This window comes from Notolepis coatsorum (genome assembly GCF_963971535.1).
Source record: "Notolepis coatsorum genome assembly, chromosome: 9".
Taxonomy (NCBI): domain Eukaryota; kingdom Metazoa; phylum Chordata; class Actinopteri; order Aulopiformes; family Paralepididae; genus Notolepis; species Notolepis coatsorum.
The window spans coordinates 31,919,225-31,940,237 of NC_140173.1; the positions used below are offsets into that span (position 1 = coordinate 31,919,225).

At 42.2% G+C, this 21,013-nt stretch overlaps 1 protein-coding gene across 1 annotated transcript in view; it reads right to left on the reverse strand.

Annotated features, from left to right (window-relative positions):
- Positions 1–852: 852 nt before the first annotated feature.
- Positions 853–21,013, reverse strand: part of pcca (propionyl-CoA carboxylase subunit alpha) — a gene marked incomplete at its 5' end in the record, with an annotated part of 94,715 nt that continues 74,554 nt past the window's right edge. Inside the window, 6 exons of the mRNA XM_084321475.1 lie at positions 853–10,797; positions 12,503–12,580; positions 13,561–13,701; positions 15,983–16,036; positions 16,439–16,537; positions 18,524–18,626. Of these exons, the coding sequence (XP_084177601.1) occupies positions 10,729–10,797; positions 12,503–12,580; positions 13,561–13,701; positions 15,983–16,036; positions 16,439–16,537; positions 18,524–18,626 (544 nt within the window). The 3' untranslated portion in view covers positions 853–10,728. The remainder of the gene's footprint in view (positions 10,798–12,502; positions 12,581–13,560; positions 13,702–15,982; positions 16,037–16,438; positions 16,538–18,523; positions 18,627–21,013) is intronic.

The following is a 21,013-nucleotide window of genomic DNA, read 5'->3' on the forward strand; positions in this document are numbered from 1 at the left end:
AAGGATTTGGATGGTCGACTATGATTGGCCAAAATTTGCCGTTAGTCGACTATTGGTTTAATAAAAAAAAAAAAAAAAAAAGTAGCCTATAATATTATTTTTTTTTAAATTTAACCATTCCATTTGGGCTGTGAGGGTGCTTAATGTCTGAAGGAGTCGACTGAAGGCTTCTTGTCCTCTGCAAAAGCATGCAATTGGTCCACTGATGGATACATCTTGATATTTGTCTATAGTGTGTTCATTAGATGGGTGAAATCCTCTTTCAGTGCCTCTGTGCCTGTTTTCGTAGGCAGTTAGCCTCTGGTGTGCGTGCCATTAGCGTTAGCCACGCTTCTAGGCCTCTTTTCTTTTGGAAAGAATGATACAAAAAAAATAAGTTATAAATATATTTTATTTTTATATTCGACTAAGAGGTTGGCAGTCGACTACGGCTCCTTTCGACCGATTAGTCGACTAATCGACTAATAGGGGTCAGCCCTATAGTAGTGCTAATCAGACAGTTTTGCTTAAAGGGGCATTTCACCAGAAAATAAAGTTTTATTTATTTTGCACATAATATCACACATAAAAAAACTATTTTGCACACATTTAGTTACAGTTCTTGAGAGTAGACGAGTTTGAATATGGCCACCGGTGACGTCATTGAATTCTTGTGTTAATTAATGTGTTGCTACCTCATCAATTAATTGATCTGTAATTAACACAACACAAGGATTCAATGTCCCAGATGACATCACTGGTGGCCATATTCAAACTCCTTTACTCTCAATAAATGTATGCATTTAGACGCAAGAGCCACATGGAGACATCTCATTGGTTTATTGCATATCTCAATAACACCAAAACACTATATACTTTACACAATCAAATCTCATTTTATTACAAAAATCATTTTCCAAATACAATTATAAACAGGTTGCTACGGGCTGAGAGTGGTTTGTCTGGTAATGTGCCGGCGCCTTCAGAAGCACAGGCGGGCCAGTTTCTACGGTGTATATAGTACTGCATTAGCCCACCGAACAGTAATGGGTCTTGCTACTTAAGAAAAGCACAGGTATTGGACCAGTGGGTTAGTTGATTGTACTAACCCACTTCAAGTGACGCCTGCCTGGTGGTCAACATCCTGAATGAGTTCACTTTGAAAAAACCTACTCACTTTTACTATATAAGATTTGAAGACGGTATAATTGACCAAATAAATGATTGAAGCTTATTGCCAACCATTTTTAGATCATACTTTTTTATACAGTCGACCACCAAAACGGTTAACCCTTTCACTGCGACGACACACAGGTTAACCCTTTTCACTGCCACACGACAGCCGGGTAACCCTCTCACTGCCACACGACAGAAGGTTAACCCTTTACTATCACACAACCGACGGTGACCGAAGATACTGGCATCAGGTGAAACCAGAGATCTTGAGGAATACACAGTACCAGCCATGTCAAGCTATAGTTTACTGGAGTAGATTTGGCTCCGGATTCAATTTGATTCATAAAATGTTGTTTAGGTGACAAGTTACATTTCTATTCTAAAGCACAGGGCAGGCTGGCGTACCGAGAACTCCGGGGTGAACCCCCCTCTAGCAGGCTGAGGGGGTTCAGCATCCTTACGGTCGGGAGTGCAGGGCAATTCATGAGCTCATGTTTAACGGCTTTTGCATGTAGGGTTTATTTCTTTGAATTGAATAACGTTTACTGAACTTTAAGTTAACGGATGTTGACTATATGAGGTATGAGGACACGAATCTGTCACCCGTCTGTCAGGATCTAGTTTGTTCTATGCAGCTTATGCTTGTTGTTCCATCGTTCTCTCTTTGAGTACAGTAGTTGGTTGTATCATATGATCATCTTGGCTTCCACACCACAGCTCAGAAAGCCCTCATGCTGTCTTAGCAATGGGATGGAATAATCCCGTCAAGAGGGCAATAAGGTGACATCTAACCACAGAACTCTTTGCATACAGGTACAGAACTCTAGAAGAACTCTGACTAGAGGCTGTGGAAACATAATCAGACCAGTTGACTAGAGGCTGTGGAAACATAATCGGACCAGTTGACTAGAGGCTGTGGAAACATAATCAGACCAGTTGACTAGAGGCTGTGGAAACATAATCGGACCAGTTGACTAGAGGCTGTGGAAACATAATCGGACCAGTTGACTAGAGGCTGTGGAAACATAATCGGACCAGTTGACTAGAGGCTGTGGAAACATAATCGGACCAGTTGACTAGAGGCTGTGGAAACATAATCGGACCAGTTGACTAGAGGCTGTGGAAACATAATCGGACCAGTTGACTAGAGGCTGTGGAAACATAATCGGACCAGTTGACTAGAGGCTGTGGAAACATAATCGGACCAGTTGACTAGAGGCTGTGGAAACATAATCGGACCAGTTGACTAGAGGCTGTGGAAACATAATCGGACCAGTTGACTAGAGGCTGTGGAAACATAATCAGATCAGTTGACTAGAGGCTGTGGAAACATAATCGGACCAGTTGACTAGAGGCTGTGGAAACATAATCAGATCAATGTGAACCCTTTCAGTAGAGCCATGGAGATTTAAAGAAGGTCCAGGTATCATACAAGAAGAATATTGCGCAGTACAGTATTGTATACATTCGACATTACAGTATGTGTGAATGGAGAGCGGTCTAGGCCCACACTTACTATCTGTGAATCAGCTCCCTGTTTTATTTTTATATATTTATTTTCATGGGCATATTTCTCATCAGGGTCCACTTAAGACTGAACAGCAGGGGCTCCAAGCACAGCAGGGGGCCATAATGCAATAAAAGCCTACTGGGACAGAGAGAGAGAGCGAGCGTTAGACTTGGATAAATCAACAAGTCTGCCGTTTGTGTGCTGGTGTGTGTTTGTGTGTTTGTGTGTGTGGGCAGCACAGTTTGGTGCCATAATAATAACTAACTGAAGTGAGAGAGTGAAAAAAATAAAGAGAAGCTCATTATATTCTCAGTAGGCGGTCTGAGTGAATTAAACCTGTGAAATTAACTTCTGTCGACACATCTCTCTAAGCCTCGCCTCCCCTTTCATCCAGTTATGAAGGCAGCAGTATTGCGTCGGTGTGAGAAGCTGTTTGCTAGCAGCATGTTTCTTTGCTAAAACGCTGTTTGAATACAAATATTTAGACAGAGAAGCTTTTCTATTTAATGGACAGGGTCGCCTTTTCACTTTTTAAATTATTTTTACATTTTAAAACATTGTCTGATGTGATGTTAACTAGTACTGGCTGACTGAACCCAGGCTCCATTTAAACATTATGTTGTTGACTAGTACTGAAACCAGACTCTATTTAAACATTATGTTGTTGACTAGTACTGAACCCAGACTCTATTTAAACATGATGATGTTGACTAGAACTGAACCCAGGCTCTATTTATACATTATGATGTTGACTAGTACTGAACCCAGGCTCTATTTAAACATTATGTTGTTGACTAGTACTGAACCCAGGCTCCATTTAAACATTATGTTGTTGACTAGTACTGAACCCAGACTCTATTTAAACATTATGATGTTGACTAGTACTGAACCCAGGCTCTATTTAAACATGATGATGTTGACTAGTACTGAACCCAGGCTCTATTTAAACATTATGATGTTGACTAGTACTGAACCCAGGCTCTATTTAAACATGATGATGTTGACTAGTACTGAACCCAGGCTCTATTTAAACATGATGATGTTGACTAGTACTGAACCCAGACTCTATTTAAACATTATGATGTTGACTAGTACTGAACCCAGACTCTATTTAAACATTATGATGTTGACTAGTACTGAACCCAGGCTCTATTTAAACATTATGATGTTGACTAGTACTGAACCCAGACTCTATTTAAACATTATGATGTTGACTAGTACTGAACCCAGGCTCTATTTAAACATTATGATGTTGACTAGTACTGAACCCAGGCTCTATTTAAACATGATGATGTTGACTAGTACTGAACCCAGGCTCTATTTATACATTATGATGTTGACTAGTACTGAACCCAGACTCTATTTAAACATTATGATGTTGACTAGTACTGAACCCAGGCTCTATTTAAACATGATGATGTTGACTAGTACTGAACCCAGGCTCTATTTAAACATGATGATGTTGACTAGTACTGAACCCAGACTCTATTTAAACATTAGGATGTTGACTAGTACTGAACCCAGACTCTATTTAAACATTATGATGTTGACTAGTACTGAACCCAGGCTCTATTTAAACATTATGATGTTGACTAGTACTGAACCCAGGCTCTATTTAAACATTATGTTGTTGACTAGTACTGAACCCAGACTCTATTTAAACATTATGATGTTGACTAGTACTGAACCCAGACTCTATTTAAACATTATGATGTTGACTAGTACTGAACCCAGACTCTATTTAAACATTATGTTGTTGACTAGTACTGAACCCAGACTCTATTTAAACATTATGATGTTGACTAGTACTGAACCCAGGCTCTATTTAAACATTATGATGTTGACTAGTACTGAACCCAGACTCTATTTAAACATTATGATGTTGACTAGTACTGAACCCAGGCTCTATTTAAACATGATGATGTTGACTAGTACTGAACCCAGACTCTATTTAAACATTAGGATGTTGACTAGTACTGAACCCAGACTCTGTTTAAACATTATGATGTTGACTAGTACTGAACCCAGGCTCTATTTAAACATTATGATGTTGACTAGTACTGAACCCAGACTCTATTTAAACATTATGATGTTGACTAGTACTGAACCCAGGCTCTATTTAAACATTATGATGTTGACTAGTACTGAACCCAGACTATTTAAACATTATGATGTTGACTAGTACTGAACCCAGGCTCTATTTAAACATTATGTTGTTGACTAGTACTGAACCCAGGCTCTATTTAAACATGATGTTGACTAGTACTGAACCCAGGCTCTATTTAAACATTATGTTGTTGACTAGTACTGAACCCAGGCTCTATTTAAACATTATGTTGTTGACTAGTACTGAACCCAGGCTCTATTTAAACATTATGTTGTTGACTAGTACTGAACCCAGACTCTATTTAAACATTATGATGTTGACTAGTACTGAACCCAGGCTCTATTTAAACATTATGATGTTGACTAGTACTGAACCCAGGGTCTATTTAAACATTATGATGTTGACTAGTACTGAACCCAGGCTCTATTTAAACATTATGATGTTGACTAGTACTGAACCCAGGCTCTATTTAAACATTATGATGTTGACTAGTACTGAACCCAGGCTCTATTTAAACATGATGTTGACTAGTACTGAACCCAGGCTCTATTTAAACATTATGTTGTTGACTAGTACTGAACCCAGGCTCTATTTAAACATTATGTTGTTGACTAGTACTGAACCCAGGCTCTATTTAAACATTATGTTGTTGACTAGTACTGAACCCAGGCTCTATTTAAACATTATGATGTTGACTAGTACTGAACCCAGGCTCTATTTAAACATGATGATGTTGACTAGTACTGAACCCAGGCTCTATTTAAACATTATGATGTTGACTAGTACTGAACCCAGGGTCTATTTAAACATTATGATGTTGACTAGTACTGAACCCAGGCTCTATTTAAACATTATGATGTTGACTAGTACTGAACCCAGGCTCTATTTAAACATTATGATGTTGACTAGTACTGAACCCAGGCTCTATTTAAACACTGTCTGGTATGATGGTGACTATTACTAGTCATAATTTCACTGATGGCTTTAGTATTTAGAAACTTAACACTATGATGCTCTCACCGGGCTCCAATAGAAATCCAATGGGGCCAGTGTTTTAGCCTTAAAAAATGTGATAGATGTCCTTTTCCAAGATAGGATCCGATGTTTCTTCATACGATCTACTAAGGAAATGGACATTGCATCAAAAGTGCAGCTGGGCACCTTGGATCCTGCAGCACAAGTCCTACGAAGCTCAGTGCAGGGACGTGCACAGAACTTTAGAGGGGCAGGTGCTCAAAGGCTGAAAAGGGCACTATACCTGTGTGTGTTAGAATCTAGCGCTAATAGCGCACAAGCTCGATTTTTGGGGGCCCCCTTTTTATGCTTTTTGGGGGTTTTTGGTGATCAAATATTGAATAGTGAACTATAATAATCAGTGCAGGAGCTCACTTATCCTTGAAAGACACTTTTATCACTGACTTAAAAGGCCCATACATCTCCATAAATGTTCAGGGGGGAGGGACTAAGTGCTTACCTTACAGACCCCAAGAAGTGCTGTATATTCTGTATTGTTTAATATAAATGCATTTTTTATTCCAATCCCGATTTGTATTTGAGATTCCCAAATCCCATCGGACTTGACTTCTTTGTGTCCCTCAGTGAGTGTAATACCAGCATTCTATCAGGTTTCTATCATCATCACCACCCACGCTATGCATAAAATATATAGGTCCGCCGAGAGGCACGCTGAGGAGGCCGTGCAAAATGCAATGGAATATGGGGCATCTATCTCTCTTTACCTAATATTTTTATTCTATCCTGACATTTTTCAGTTGGAAGGGCAGTCTATTTTTTATGGCACTTTTTTTATGAGGCTCAAAAGGGCAGGTGCTCGAGCACCCCTTGGGCTCTATGTGTGCACGTGCCTAGCTCAGTGTGATGTTTGGTACCATGTAGGTTCTGCAACCATTCCCTCACTTTTCCTGGACACGCATCATGGTGCATGAAGGCCAGAGCACTGGCCCCATTGGACTGTACTGGAGCCTGGTGGTGAGAGCACTGGCCCCATTGGACTGTACTGGAGCCTGGTGGTGAGAGGAGGTGATCATGGACATGGTGGCCTGTACTTAGTCAACATCATACCAGGCGGTGTGTTTAAACAGGGCCTGGATTCAAAACAAGTCAACCAGTCCTTTAAGTCAGTGTTTCTCAACTGGTGGGTCGCGACCCAAAAGTGGGTCGCAGGGCCATTTTGAGTGGGTCGCGGATGTGTGTGTAAATAAAAAGTAAAAAAAAAGAAAAATAATTTTTTTTTTTTTTTTTTATATATATATATTTTTTTTTGCTCTGGTCCAGCTGAAGACAAAGCAGAGGAACAGATTGGACATTGAGCACGACCTCAGAGTTGCTTTGTCTACCATCACCCCAGACGTTGAGACTCTTGTCAGGAGCAAACAACATCCCCAGTTATCCCATTAGCTCCCTGGGATGTTAACACATTCCCTGCCACGGTTATATCCATCAATGTAGGCTCACTGCCACCACTCTAAGCCTATGGAGATGTTCACCTTCTTTGCAGGGCTATAACTTTTTAAATTGTATTGCTAAATTGACATTACTATGGCCCATTCAACATCGATTATCTATCGTTCAGGATGTAGGAACGTTATACTTTTTCATTCATAGATTCTTCCAAAAATACCTTCTAGAATATAAGTATGTTTTTATCGTTTTCTGCAGTAATTCATAGAACGTGAGTTATAGGCCTAAACGCATATATAGATTATCAACTGCCATTTATTGCAGATACACGCTATATTAAAAATGCAACTGTACATGATCGTATATGTTATGATTCATCATGCACGGATGAAAGGGGCGGGGGTCGTTTATAATTCCGTGATCGTCAGTAAATGCTTTATGTAGTATGGGTGATATATTGATCAGATCGGTTTGCAGTGAAAAGAATAAACAATCAAGCTGAAAGTAACGTTACTGTCCTCTTACCGTTCGCCGATGAGACTGGAGGAAAAAGATCCCACTTATTTGACGTCGATCTACTATATCCATTTCCGGTTTGTATGGCGCAATAAACGCCCAAATCATATCGATTATTGAGTTATGGCAGCGATCCATATGCACGCCAGTGTTTGTCTGTGGTCCCGCAACAATATGTGACTGCCGGACGGATTTCCCAGATGCACCGACGGCCACTTCCGGTTGTAACTCGCCCGATCATCCACCAGGCGGCGGTATTGAGGCGTGGCACTATTGTGCAGGGTCCCACTGTATCACCAGAGGCTGGGTGGCGGAATTATGAATGCCATGGCGAAAAAATTAAATATGATCTCAATATCGCTGTACAGCGTGGTTTGGCAGAATTCGCATAGCCGGCAAACACGCTGTACAATTGGATTGGCGGTGGATGTGTTAAGCTAAGAAGTCTGCTAAGAAGGATATATTATTATTATTATTTTATTTCATTGTGTTTTTAGCCCTAGTTGCACTTTTGTTGCAACCCCAATTATCCCATTAGTTCACCCAAACTTAGGTCTGTTATGTTAAGCTAAGAAATCTGCTAAGAAGCATATTATTTATTATTATTTTTATTTCATTGGGTTTTTAGCCCTAGTTACTTTTTTGTGTTTATTTCATGTTTTTAACAGTGCATGAACGATTGTGTATTACTGCAAAAAATATATATATATATATTGAAATAAATCATAGTGGTTCAAAAATGTGGCTCGCGACTTAATGACTGGAAAATGTTGGGTCCCGAGGCTAGACCAGTTGAGAACCACCGCTTTAAGTTATTATTTCCTATGATTTGATCGATAATAAGGAGCCTTGTTAAGATAATAATGTTCCTCATCCTGACCTCCTCCCGCACCAGAAACACACGTGATAATACCACAGGCAGTCGTGTGCATTCAAGTATCCCACCCAGTGACGTGAATGGGGCTTGAAATATACACACGTAAACTGTGTAAATAATTTTTTTTGTGTAAATACATTTTAACCCGCTCATATTTAGCCCGGGTTAAAACGGGTGTTGTCATATGTTTCAGACAAAAAAAGTAAAAAAATTAGACTATGGGGGGAGAATACAGGATTTCCTGGGTTACATAGAACGTAAATCAAGAGAGCTCAAAATATATTAAAGTGACGTTCCATCTATATACCTGTCTAAATCGGACCAGGTGGGGATCGGATTACAGGTGTGTGTTGAAATGCGAGGAGCCGCAGAACATGATTATAGGGACAGGGTGAGTTGGGATAGATTCACACACTCGGTTCAACCGACGATTCAAACTATAAATAATTCACGAGCATTCGTGAGTTAAAACGGTAAAGAAATTACACTATTTGTTTTCACATTCTGAAGAAATCCTTATCTTTGAACTGAATTAGACGTGGATTTCTCCCAGACAGCCCTGCGGCCTATCCTACACATCTATCTGTGGCATTTAACACGTCAAGCCAACACCACGGGAACCCTCTCTTCATGGAGGATGAAGGCACAACGGGAAGCAAGACGAGGTTCAAAGAGCTCCTATTGACCCTTTCACTACCACACTACAGAAGGTTAACCCTTTACTATCACACTACAGGTGGTACAGTCCTCTGCACTCTCCACCGGTCTAAAAGCACCAACACTGGACTTTTCAGCCAATCCCGGAGGCCGATACTGGAATCTCAGCCAATCCCACAAGCCTGATACTAGAAGGTGAAGAGTACCACAGGAAACAACCCAGAGGCCGTGAATCCCATTCCCCACTCTTTAGACCAGCTTTGTGCAATTTGTCCTACCCTGAGGTAGAAAGAACCCCGTTTGGTATTGCGCTTATTTTCTTTTGTTTTTGGTGTGTCATGCGGGTTGCTGTTTAGTAACTTATTAGACTGTAACGTTCTCCAGATCTCTCCTGGCAGGAGCCACCCCTCCCCTGTACCCGCTGAAATCCACCCAGCGCAAAAAATAACACGTTAAACAAAGTGCAATAGGGAGGTGTAGTGGTTACGTCATTGCCGTTTCCCCGCGCGGTCCACCCTCTTTGAAATTGCAATGTATTTCCAATGGACCCATTTCTAAATCGTCTCGTTTAAAACAAATAAAGCATGAACATTGGCACGGTGTACCTTTCTGTGTGTGTGTTCATCCGCAATCTATAGCTCAACATGAAAAAATGCGCAATTAAATCATAAAAGTAGCAAAATAACAATGTTTATGTTTTCGTTCACTGAGAAACTACACTTCACTTCAGCGCTGCTGACTGACGTCACCACAGCTTGGACTCATGGCTTTATTAGGCGAGAGCACTGAACGACGGCCGTTCTACTGGTAAGTGTAGTTCTTTTTTAACAACCAATTAAAAACCTTATAACTAACTTTATTTCAAGCAAAGATGCTTAAACAATAATGTTAGTGATAGACGGGAACTCATTTTGTGCAAAAATGGAAAGCTTGCCAATGTTCATGAGGCAGAATTATTACAATAGCCGATAATACATTTTCCCAATGATAAAACCCTATACGGGTGAACCGCGCGGGAAACTAAAGTGACATCAGACTACACCTCCCTATACCAAGTGGGGCTCTTTTGCCTAGAGGGCGCTGTTTGACTACATCACAGATCACACCTTTAAGTAGATGACCGGTACGAGCAGCGTGGCCTTGTTTCTCTAGCGATCAAAGCCTTTTACGTTACTGCAGGGAAGTGCTTTTGTTTCGCTATGACCGTTACTTGTGTTAGCGTCGGCCTTCGAGAAGCTGTGAAGACCGAAGACACAAATGGTGTCCCACTTAAGCCACACGGGCAGAAGAGAAGGACTCGCACACAGAGGCCTCACAAAATAAAACAACAAAAAACTCAACCGGAAAGTGAAAGCACACAGGGGGAATGTTCCTTCTAAATCTACAAAATGTTCATTGGGTCCCGTCCCGTGCGTCCGTCTGTCTGTCACACCCTCTCTGGACAGGAGGCGCGTGGTGATGTAGGGAGGTCAAAAGGTCGTGTCTCTATTCCAGTTCCACCAACAAGTCTCCCTCTCCCACCGTCTCCCCGGCCTTACAGTGGACGCTCTTTACCTGCACACACCATGGACAAAGGTCAAGACAGTCTTTACCTGCACACACCATGGACAAAGGTCAAGACAGTCTTTACCTGCACACACCATGGACAAAGGTCAAGACAGTCTTTACCTGCACACACCATGGACAAAGGTCAAGACAGTATTTACCTGCACACACCATGGACAAAGGTCAAGACAGTCTTTACCTGCACACACCATGGACAAAGGTCAAGACAGTCTTTACCTGCACACACCATGGACAAAGGTCAAGACGCTCTTTACCTGCACACACCATGGACAAAGGTCAAGACAGTCTTTACCTGCACACACCATGGACAATCAAGACACTCTGTTGACCGTTAAATTGCCAGGTGAGATTCTTATTTGAATGACAAGAGTCTATTATGTTATCAATATCAAACCTCTCAGCAGTCAAACATATTCCTTATAACTGAATGAAGTTTATTTATGGTCTTGTTTACAGACAAATCAAAAACACCTGTGTAGACTTGCAAAATTCAAAAAAATATATACCGGTATATAGAAAATCACAAATGTACATATTTTGCAAGCTCACACACAACTACAATTTCAGTAACAGTAGTAGTAATAATACCATAGCTTCCTAGTAGCTCAAATATGTGACCTTAGCTTCCTAGTAGCTATAATATGTCACATTAGCTTCCTAGTAGTTAAAGTATGTTACATTAGCTTCCTAGTAGCTATAAGATGTTACCTGACCTTTCTAGTAGCTATAATGTGTTACCTTAGCTTTCTAGTAGCTATATGTTACATTAGCTTCCTAGTAGCTATAAGATGTTACCTGACCTTTCTAGTAGCTATAATGTGTTACCTTAGCTTTCTAGTAGCTATATGTTACATTAGCTTCCTAGTAGCAATAATATGTTACATTAGCTTCCTAGTAGCTATAATATGTCACATTAGCTTCCTAGTAGCTATAATATGTTACATTAGCTTCCTAGTAGCTATAATATGTTACATTAGCTTCCTAGTAGCTATAATGTTACATTAGCTTCCTAGTAGCTATAATATGTCACATTAGCTTCCTAGTAGCTATAATATATTACCTTAGCTTCCTAGTAGCTACAATATGTGACCGTAGCTTCCTAGTAGCTATAATATGTTACCTTAGCTTCCTAGTAGCTATAATATGTTACCTTAGCTTCCTAGTAGCTATAATATGTTACCTTAGCTTCCTAGTAGCTATAATATGTTACCTTAGCTTCCTAGTAGCTATAATATGTTACCTTAGCTTCCTAGTAGCTATAATATATTACCTTAGCTTCCTAGTAGCTATAATATGTTACCTTAGCTTCCTAGTAGCTATAATATGTTACCTTAGCTTCCTAGTAGCTATAATATGTTACATTAGCTTCCTAGTAGCTATAATATGTTACCTTAGCTTCCTAGTAGCTATAATATGTTACCTTAGCTTCCTAGTAGCTATAATATGTTACCTTAGCTTCCTAGTAGCTATAATTTGTTACCTTAGCTTCCTAGTAGCTATACTATGTTACCTTAGCTTCCTAGTAGCTATAATTTTGTTACCTTAGCTTCCTAGTAGCTATATAATATGTTACCTTAGCTTCCTAGTAGCTATAATATGTTACCTTAGCTTCCTAGTAGCTATAATATGTTACCTTAGCTTCCTAGTAGCTATAATATGTTACCTTAGCTTCCTAGTAGCTATAATATGTTACCTTAGCTGCCCTGGCAGCAGTCAAGCTGTTCTGCATCTTCATGGCTTCGATAACACAGATCTCCTGCCCCTCCGCAACCTGGAGAGACAACACACACGCACATGTAGAGTTTACAAGCACACACAAAGTTTATGTTACATTAGCTGGCGCCATACATAACATGTAATATTCATGATGAAGTCCTTGGTCTGTCCACCACAGAGCCCTGCTCATTTGCTTAGTGTGTGTGAGTATCTCAACTATTAAATATTCAAGAAGATCTGGATTCCATTACAGCCGTTAGCGGAATGATTTATGACCAGTAAGTTACTGCTGTCCCAGACCTGTGGGGCCCGGGGACCGCCAGGGGTCCTTGAGGTCGCCACACAAATATGAAAAAGAAATGGGGAATAGTTTAATTTCTCCATTTCATGTCCATTAACCCAATGAGAGAAGATACTGTATAAGCGTATACTGTATACTGTATAAGAGTATACTGTATAAGAGTACTAGGGATGCCCCGATCGATCGGCCAGCGATCGGTATCGGCCGATATTCAGTATAAATATGAGATTGGGGAATTCCGATAATGCTTTCTAGTCGCCGATTGCGAAAACCGATCGATGGCGCGAAAAACATGATCCAATTCTCAGCGGGGTTGGAATGTACGAGGCGCCGATCGGGACAAAAGCCTGTCGAATACAAGACACCACCTATCCAGTTATCCTGCGGGTTACCATCTGGGTGGCGCGCGGACCCATCTGGGCCTCTCTCGCGGGTCAACTGGGCCTTGCGGGTTACCCAGTGACTTTATTATTTTTTTCAGCCTTTGCGCATGTTCAATGATTATATCCCGCCTCCCCACACAGACAGAATGTCGGGAATGGCTAGAAGAATAGTTGAATTCTTAACTAACAACAACGAAATATTAAGTTCAATAGATATAAATATCATCAACTAACATTACAAGAACAGTAGAGGAGGAAGTCGGACACATGTTTCATCATCAAATGGCATCTATTGAACTTAATATTTCGTTGTAATATTTTACAAACACACGGGGGGGGGGACGTCCTTACCACGTCTCCGGGCTTGACGGACACGGTGACCACAGCGCCCGGCATGGGAGACCGCAGGATACTGCTGGTGTCTTCTGGAACCTTCTCTGGCATGTAGGCACTCAGCGCTGCAGCCATCTTGGATAGCACGCGCACCTTGAACTACACACACACACACACACACACACACACACACACACACACACACACACACAGAACAACACAAACACACACAAAGAAAACAGAGCAAACATCAACAAGAGTCAGTTGAACTATATTGAAGACTTCAATATGCTGCACATGGAAAATGCTGTGGTTAGTTTTTGATTCATAATAGAAAATTATAATAATTAGGGATGTTCGATATTGGCTTTTTTACCGATACCGATATACCGATATTGTCCAACTCTTAATTTCCGATACCGATATCAACCGATACCGATATATGCAGGGTTTCCCCCCCAAAAAACTGAATAATTTCAGGTAATTAACATTACATATCTCTTGTTGTGGAATTAACACAACATTATGCATACTTTTGACAATAAATCAAGTCTGAATTTGTTCTTACTTGCTTGCCTGGGTAAATAAAGGTTAAATAAATGTTAAAAATTAAATAAATTAACGATACAGATAATTTCCGATATCATATTTTAATGCCAATATCGGCCGATAATATCGGACATCCCTAATAATAATACATTTACAATTTACAAGGATCGTCACCCGGTTGAAACCGACAGCGTCTTCTCCATTTACCAGTGGTAAGAAAGAAGACATCCATTTTGTTATCGTGTTTTGTTGTAGAACAGTAGCGTTAGTAACCGCACACACACACACGCCGCCAGCACGCAAGGACGAGAGAGAATCTGTAGTCTCTCTCTCTGTAACCGCACAGACACACGCTGACCTGAAACGGTACCGGAGATATGCTAGCCAGCGAGCGTATCTCATATGTGTGTGTGTGTGTGTGTGTGTGTGTGTGTGTGTGTGTGTGTGTGTGTGTGTGTATGGGTAAGTGTGTATGGATGATCGTTATTTTATTCTCTCTATCATTATACTGCTAGCTTAGCACAATGAATGGAAGCGGACAGTGACTCTGTCTCTCTCTCTCTCTCTGTCTCTATCTCTCTCTGTCTCTCTCTATGTTTTTTTTTAACCAGTACTTATTATTTGATCTATTATCTACTTTGAAAAGTTAAACTTTGAGTTTGAAATGAAAATAAAAAGGGTCAAATCACTTTTCTGACTTGTTTCACAAAAATGGGTTTTTCTCCGTTTCTATTCCCAGCTGTTTTTGGTGAAAACAACCTATATTCAACTACCAACGATGAAAGAACGGAACATGCTAGACACACACTTTTTGTCACTGATGAAACTAGAGATCTCTATCTGTCTTTTGAGATATTCGATGTGTTCATAGTCATATCACAGAATCTTCTGTGGGACTTGAAAGATGAGTCCGAATGCTCAAAAACCCTGGCAGAGGCTGCAGACCGTTCTATAGAAACTCTGGCAGTCAATGTGTTAATGAAAATAAATAAATACATTTAACCCTTTCACTGCAGCACTACCAAAACGGTTAACCCTTTCACTGCGACAAAAGTAAAGGGTTAACCTTCTGTCGTGTGGCAGTGAAAGGGTTAATAACAATTACCAAGCACATGGTTGATTTAGTTAGTACTGGGTCAAACTCTGTGACACAGCAGTGACCTGGCCGGCCCAAGTGACCTCCACTGATCTCAGTCCCTCGAACAACTCCTTTGTTTTAAAAAGGGGAGCTTTCATGTTCATCGCTCTACCTTAAATCACACTAATGGACATAGCAAAACAATGACAATCAAAGCGGGTCCAGAAGAGGGCAGGGGTCTGCTGAGGGACGCCGTTTATCCTCTTTCCTCTGGCCTTGTGGCCAACATCCCCCCCTGACTGAGGCCTGACGGCCTGCACACAGCCAGCTAGTAAATCAAGAGATTAGAGGAAGATCGGGATGATGGGAACACTGGTTTTCCAGGAGAACCTTTTGTCAAACTACACACACTGCAACACTTACTCGATTCAGCCGTGTGCGTGTGTGTCTCAGAGTGGGCGGACAAAGCTCCTTACACACAGCACACAGACCCCCTACAGATATGGCAGAAAAGCAGGAAGACATTAGCTTTATGCTAACGCCACAGGAGGGCTTTGAGCGCCACCCGTGGAAAGGATGCGTGTCACTTCCTGTGCCTCGGCCAAACTTCCCGCAAGCCGCTCAGTAGACGGCTGCACTGTTGCACCTAGTAGGTTACATAACCATAACAACCTGGGCGTGATGTCACCATAGCAACCCGGGCGTGATGTCACGACAGCCTCCTCCTTCAAACAGTACTGTGGGTGACTCAGAAGCCGGACAACAACAGAGAAGAAACTCAAAGACCACTGCCACTGCCCCACACCCACTCACCTGTGTGCCCATATACTGCAGGGTGATCTCTCCTGAAGCGGCTCTGCTCAGACACTAAAGGAGACAAAGGACAACAGTCTCATCAGTTAACACACAAATATTGTTTTATTACTATAAAAAATTTATATATATATATATATATTCAGGATATATGTTTCATGTATATGTTCAATGAAGGTTTGCCAGTGGACATTTTTTATATGTTTTCTGTGTGTGTGTGTGTGTGTGTGTGTGTGTGTGTGTGTGTGTGTGTGTGTGTGTGTGTGTGTGTGTGTGTGTGTGTGTGAGTTAAGTGAAGGTATGTGTGCTTGTGTGGAAAAGTGTATTTGGTATGCGTTTGTGTTTATGTTAGGAATGGGTCATAAACTAATAACGTAATAATCGTTTGCGGGTATCAAAGGCGATTTTTGTAATGTGGTCGCAAATGTGTGTGTGCGTGTGTGTGTGTTACTGTACCTGCAGTATCCTTGTGGTACCGTTGACAGTGACAGGCAGCAGAGGGGCGGCCAGGTTCCAGTCCCCCCCCACCTCCACCCTGGATCCATCTACCACCACCTACACAGACACACCACATAGTGACACATCAAACAGTACAGACAGCACAGTAACAACATACAATAACAGACAGCAGTACAGACAACAGCACACAGTAACAACATAAAAAACAAGTTTTTTTTTCTTCTTCAAATGTAGCCAAGAATAATTGATTGATTGAAAATTGTATTAACAGATTGCATAATGGGTACAATACAGTACGGCTCAATACACACAATTGTTAAGGGGATGCAGACCAGAGAAAGACGTTCGTCTTGGTTACATCAGGGTCCATCCATTTTCAATTCATCATAACATATATGACATTGTAGTGGGCACTTACATGGACACTTACATGGACTGGACATAATCCACCTACACTTTAAGGACACAGGGCATTGTGGGTAGCTAGAGCGGCCATATGAACTCTTGGCTTGGTTTGTTGTGGTATGCACGCTATGCTAATAAATGACGCACACTGATGTGTGGTCAAAGAAACTTTACTCTCTCTGGTCGTGATTTCCCATCTCCTACAACATACAGATAGACAGTACTGTTACATCTAGACATTTATGACATACCAGATCTACAAATATACAGTACTATTTATGAGTACAAAAAGAGTCTAAAAGACTCTTTCAGTAAAGACCCTAACCCTGTGAAAACAGCAGTCAAAGTGTATATTTTCAGCAATACGTTTGTTTACCAATAGGTTAAAGTGTTATTAGTGAAATATGAGTTTTGGAAATCTAGTCGGAAACAGGCGAATATAGACGCTAGGAAATGCGCACCGCCATTTTGTTTGTAGTCATATGAGGAGAGGAGACCAATGGCTTTCGATGGGCGTTGGAATTTCGAAAAACGACATTAGGGCGGCTAAGTGGCGCAGTGGGCAAGGCGCTCGCCACTAATGCAGGAGATGCTGGGTTCGAGCCCAGCTCTCGGCATTGCTACCAGCTTGGCTGGTCGTTCATACTAATACAATTGGCAGTGTTAGGGGGTGGGAAGCTGGTGGGTGGGGATCGGACGTTGTGGACTGCGACTCCTACAGGTCGGTTGGTGCGCCTGCGCAGCAGAATCAGGAAGCGACGGGGGCGGCGTGTCCCTCCCACGCAGACCCTCGCCGCTGAGAGATCGCGCTGTGCAGGTGAAAAGATGCGACGGCTGCCTCCTCGAGTACCGGAGGGGACACGTGATGCAAGGCTTCGTCCACATTGCAGCCGGCTTGTGGGAGGCATGGCCTAACAGCGTTCGAGACAGGGGAAGGGAGAATTGGACAATACAAAATTGGGATGGGAGAAAAATTGAAAATGGGAGAAAAAGTAGATAAAAAAAATGAAAAACGACATTACCCAGCTCAAGCCAGCTCCTGTCAATCATATGACTTATGGATTTACTTTTTTATTTATCTTATTTTTCGGGGATTATCTACCACAAACCTGCACACGTTATTGGCATAAATTAGAACGCAGTTAGTATCTTTACCTTTCTGTGAACGTCTAGCAAAAAAAGAAAAATTTCCATTATAAAAAAGTAACTGTACTTACAGTAGATTTCATTTGCGGTCTTCGCTGCACACGCCTAGTGATACTGAATCCAGATTGAACTCTGCCATTGGAAAGAGGAGATTTGGCCCGATCCATAGATGTGCGACTTGGCCACACTAAGGTAATTTATAGGCCTGATATTCTATAATCATATTTCAAATTGCATGTGTCCGGATGGCAGAATTCAGTACTGCATCTACAAAACCTTCCGTTTAATCATCTTCCCTTTATTCATTTGCTTAGATTTTTTTGTACAAGTGATCTCAAGAAGGTGCTGAACGAGCTCAGTGGCAGTTTTAGCATGGTGTTATTCACTGTGTGCGTGCGTGCGTGTGTGTGGTGTGTGTGTGTGTGTGTGGTGTGTGTGTGTGTGTGTGTGTGTGTGTGTGTGTGTGTGTGTGTGTGTGTGTGTGTGTGTGTGTGCGTGCGTGCGTGTGTGTGGTGTGTGTGTGTAACTCACAGTGTATGTGGTTCCTGATCTAGTAACAGCCACAGTGTGACGTTCTGCCTCCAGCTCCAACACCAGCTCCCACTGTCTGCGCTCCTGAGGGGTGTTAGACACCCTGGAATACACACACAAAATTAACACACAAAGAACACACACACACACACACACACAAAATGAACACACAAAGAACACACACACACACTTTGGTAAATAATACCAAACAGGTTCAATATTATCTAGGTGGATTGAATCTGTCAAACCCTCACATCGGTACTGACTAAGGCCCCAGATTAGATCTGTCCTCTGATTGTCAGGAGGGGAACATCGAGGATAAATCGGCTCAAAACTCTTGCAATCTGAGTCCTGTTCTAACTCCATGTGGCGGCTGCTGATTGGACAGACCCCAGGGCCAATGATGCTGATCGGAGAGACCCCAGAGCCAATGACGCCGATTGGACAGACCCCAGGGCCAATGACGCCGATCGGACAGACCCCAGGGCCAATGATGCTGATCGGACAGACCCCAGGGCCAATGATGCTGATTGGACAGACCCCAGGGCCAATGACGCCGATCGGACAGACCCCAGAGCCAATGACGCCGATCGGACAGACCCCAGGGCCAATGACGCCGATCGGACAGACCCCAGGGCCAATGACGCCGATCGGACAGACCCCAGGGCCAATGACGCCGATCGGACAGACCCCAGGGCCAATGACGCCGATCGGACAGACCCCAGGGCCAATGACGCCAGGAAGACAGTTCAATCTTTTTTCAAAGGATTAAAGCATTGGTTTAGACAGTCCACAATGGTGTAACAAAGAGGCCAATAAAGACCTAATAAAAAGCTGATGGTCTGTTCGTATGCCTCATATCCAGGTCCTAAAAAGGTAACTAGTGGTTTCTGTCCACTAGTTGACGAGATTGGCGCTATAGAGCACAGTAGGAGAAAAAAAGGGTCCCTGAACATTGTGCACCGTGTGTTCCTCCTCCTCTGCACAAACACACCAGGAGCACGGGGGTGATGTAGAACATCGTGTGTTCCTCTTGCTGCACAAACACACCAGGAGCACGGGGGTGATGTAGAACATGGTGTGTTCCTCCTCTTCCCACACAAACACACCAGGAGCACGGGGGTGATGTAGAACATTGTGTGTTCCTCCTCTTCCTGCACCAACACACCAGGAGCACGGGGGTGATGTAGAACATGGTGTGTTCCTCCTCTTCCTGCTCAAACACACCAGGAGCACGGGGGTGATGTAGAACATGGTGTGTTCTTCCTCTTCCTGCACAAACACACCAGGAGCACGGGGGTGATGTAGAACATGGTGTGTTCCTCCTCTTCCTGCACAAACACACCAGGAGCACGGGGGTGATGTAGAACATGGTGTGTTCCTCCTCTTCCTGCACAAACACACCAGGAGCACGGGGGTGATGTAGAACATGGTGTGTTCCTCCTCTTCCTGCACAAACACACCAGGAGCACGGGGGTGATGTAGAACATGGTGTGTTCCTCCTCTTCCTGCACAAACACACCAGGAGCACGGGGGTGATGTAGAACATGGTGTGTTCCTCCTCTTCCTGCACCAACACACCAGGAGCACGGGGGTGATGTAGAACATGGTGTGTTCCTCTTGCTGCACAAACACACCAGGAGCACGGGGGTGATGTAGAACATGGTGTGTTCCTCTTGCTGCACAAACACACCAGGAGCACGGGGGTGATGTAGAACATGGTGTGTTCCTCTTGCTGCACAAACACACCAGGAGCACGGGGGTGATGTAGAACACAAGTAGTGTACTGGAGGCGTGCAAACCAGTGTTGTCACGATACTGGAATTTTGAACTTCGATACGATACCTTGAAAAGTATCGATATTAGATACCATTTTCGATACCACAGGGAAACATTTAAAATCTTAAAATGTAAAAAAAAAAATTATCTATTTCTATTTTTTTTTATTAATTAACTAAATTTTGCTTTAGTTGCTGGTCGATTCTCATCAGCTTCTCTCTGGTACTATAAGATAAGAGAAATATAACACTTTTAAAACCCTTTGTTTCTCTTTAGATCAGACATTTAAAAATAACTAAATTATCTAATCTAATCTTAGAAATTAAGTAAAGTTAATAGTTCTGCGTGTTAAGCATAACAGCATCTAAGTTAATTGACTTCTGACCATTATAGTCAAAGTATTTTCCTATGAACTGAAACTCAGATCACATAACAAGGCTAGCATCATTGGCGTTCAGTTACAGCTATATTGGCCAACATTAGCAAGCTATCTAGCCAGCTACTGCACCACCAGCTGGCTACCTTTTAATTCACAATACAACAGCCAGCTACTGCACTACGAACTGCCAGGCAGCTAGCTGGCTACCCTTAACCCACAATACAACAGCTATCCAGCCAGCTACTGCACTACGAACTGCCAGGCAGCTAGCTGGCTACCCTTAACCCACAATACAACAGCTATCCAGCCAGCTACTGCACTACGAACTGCCA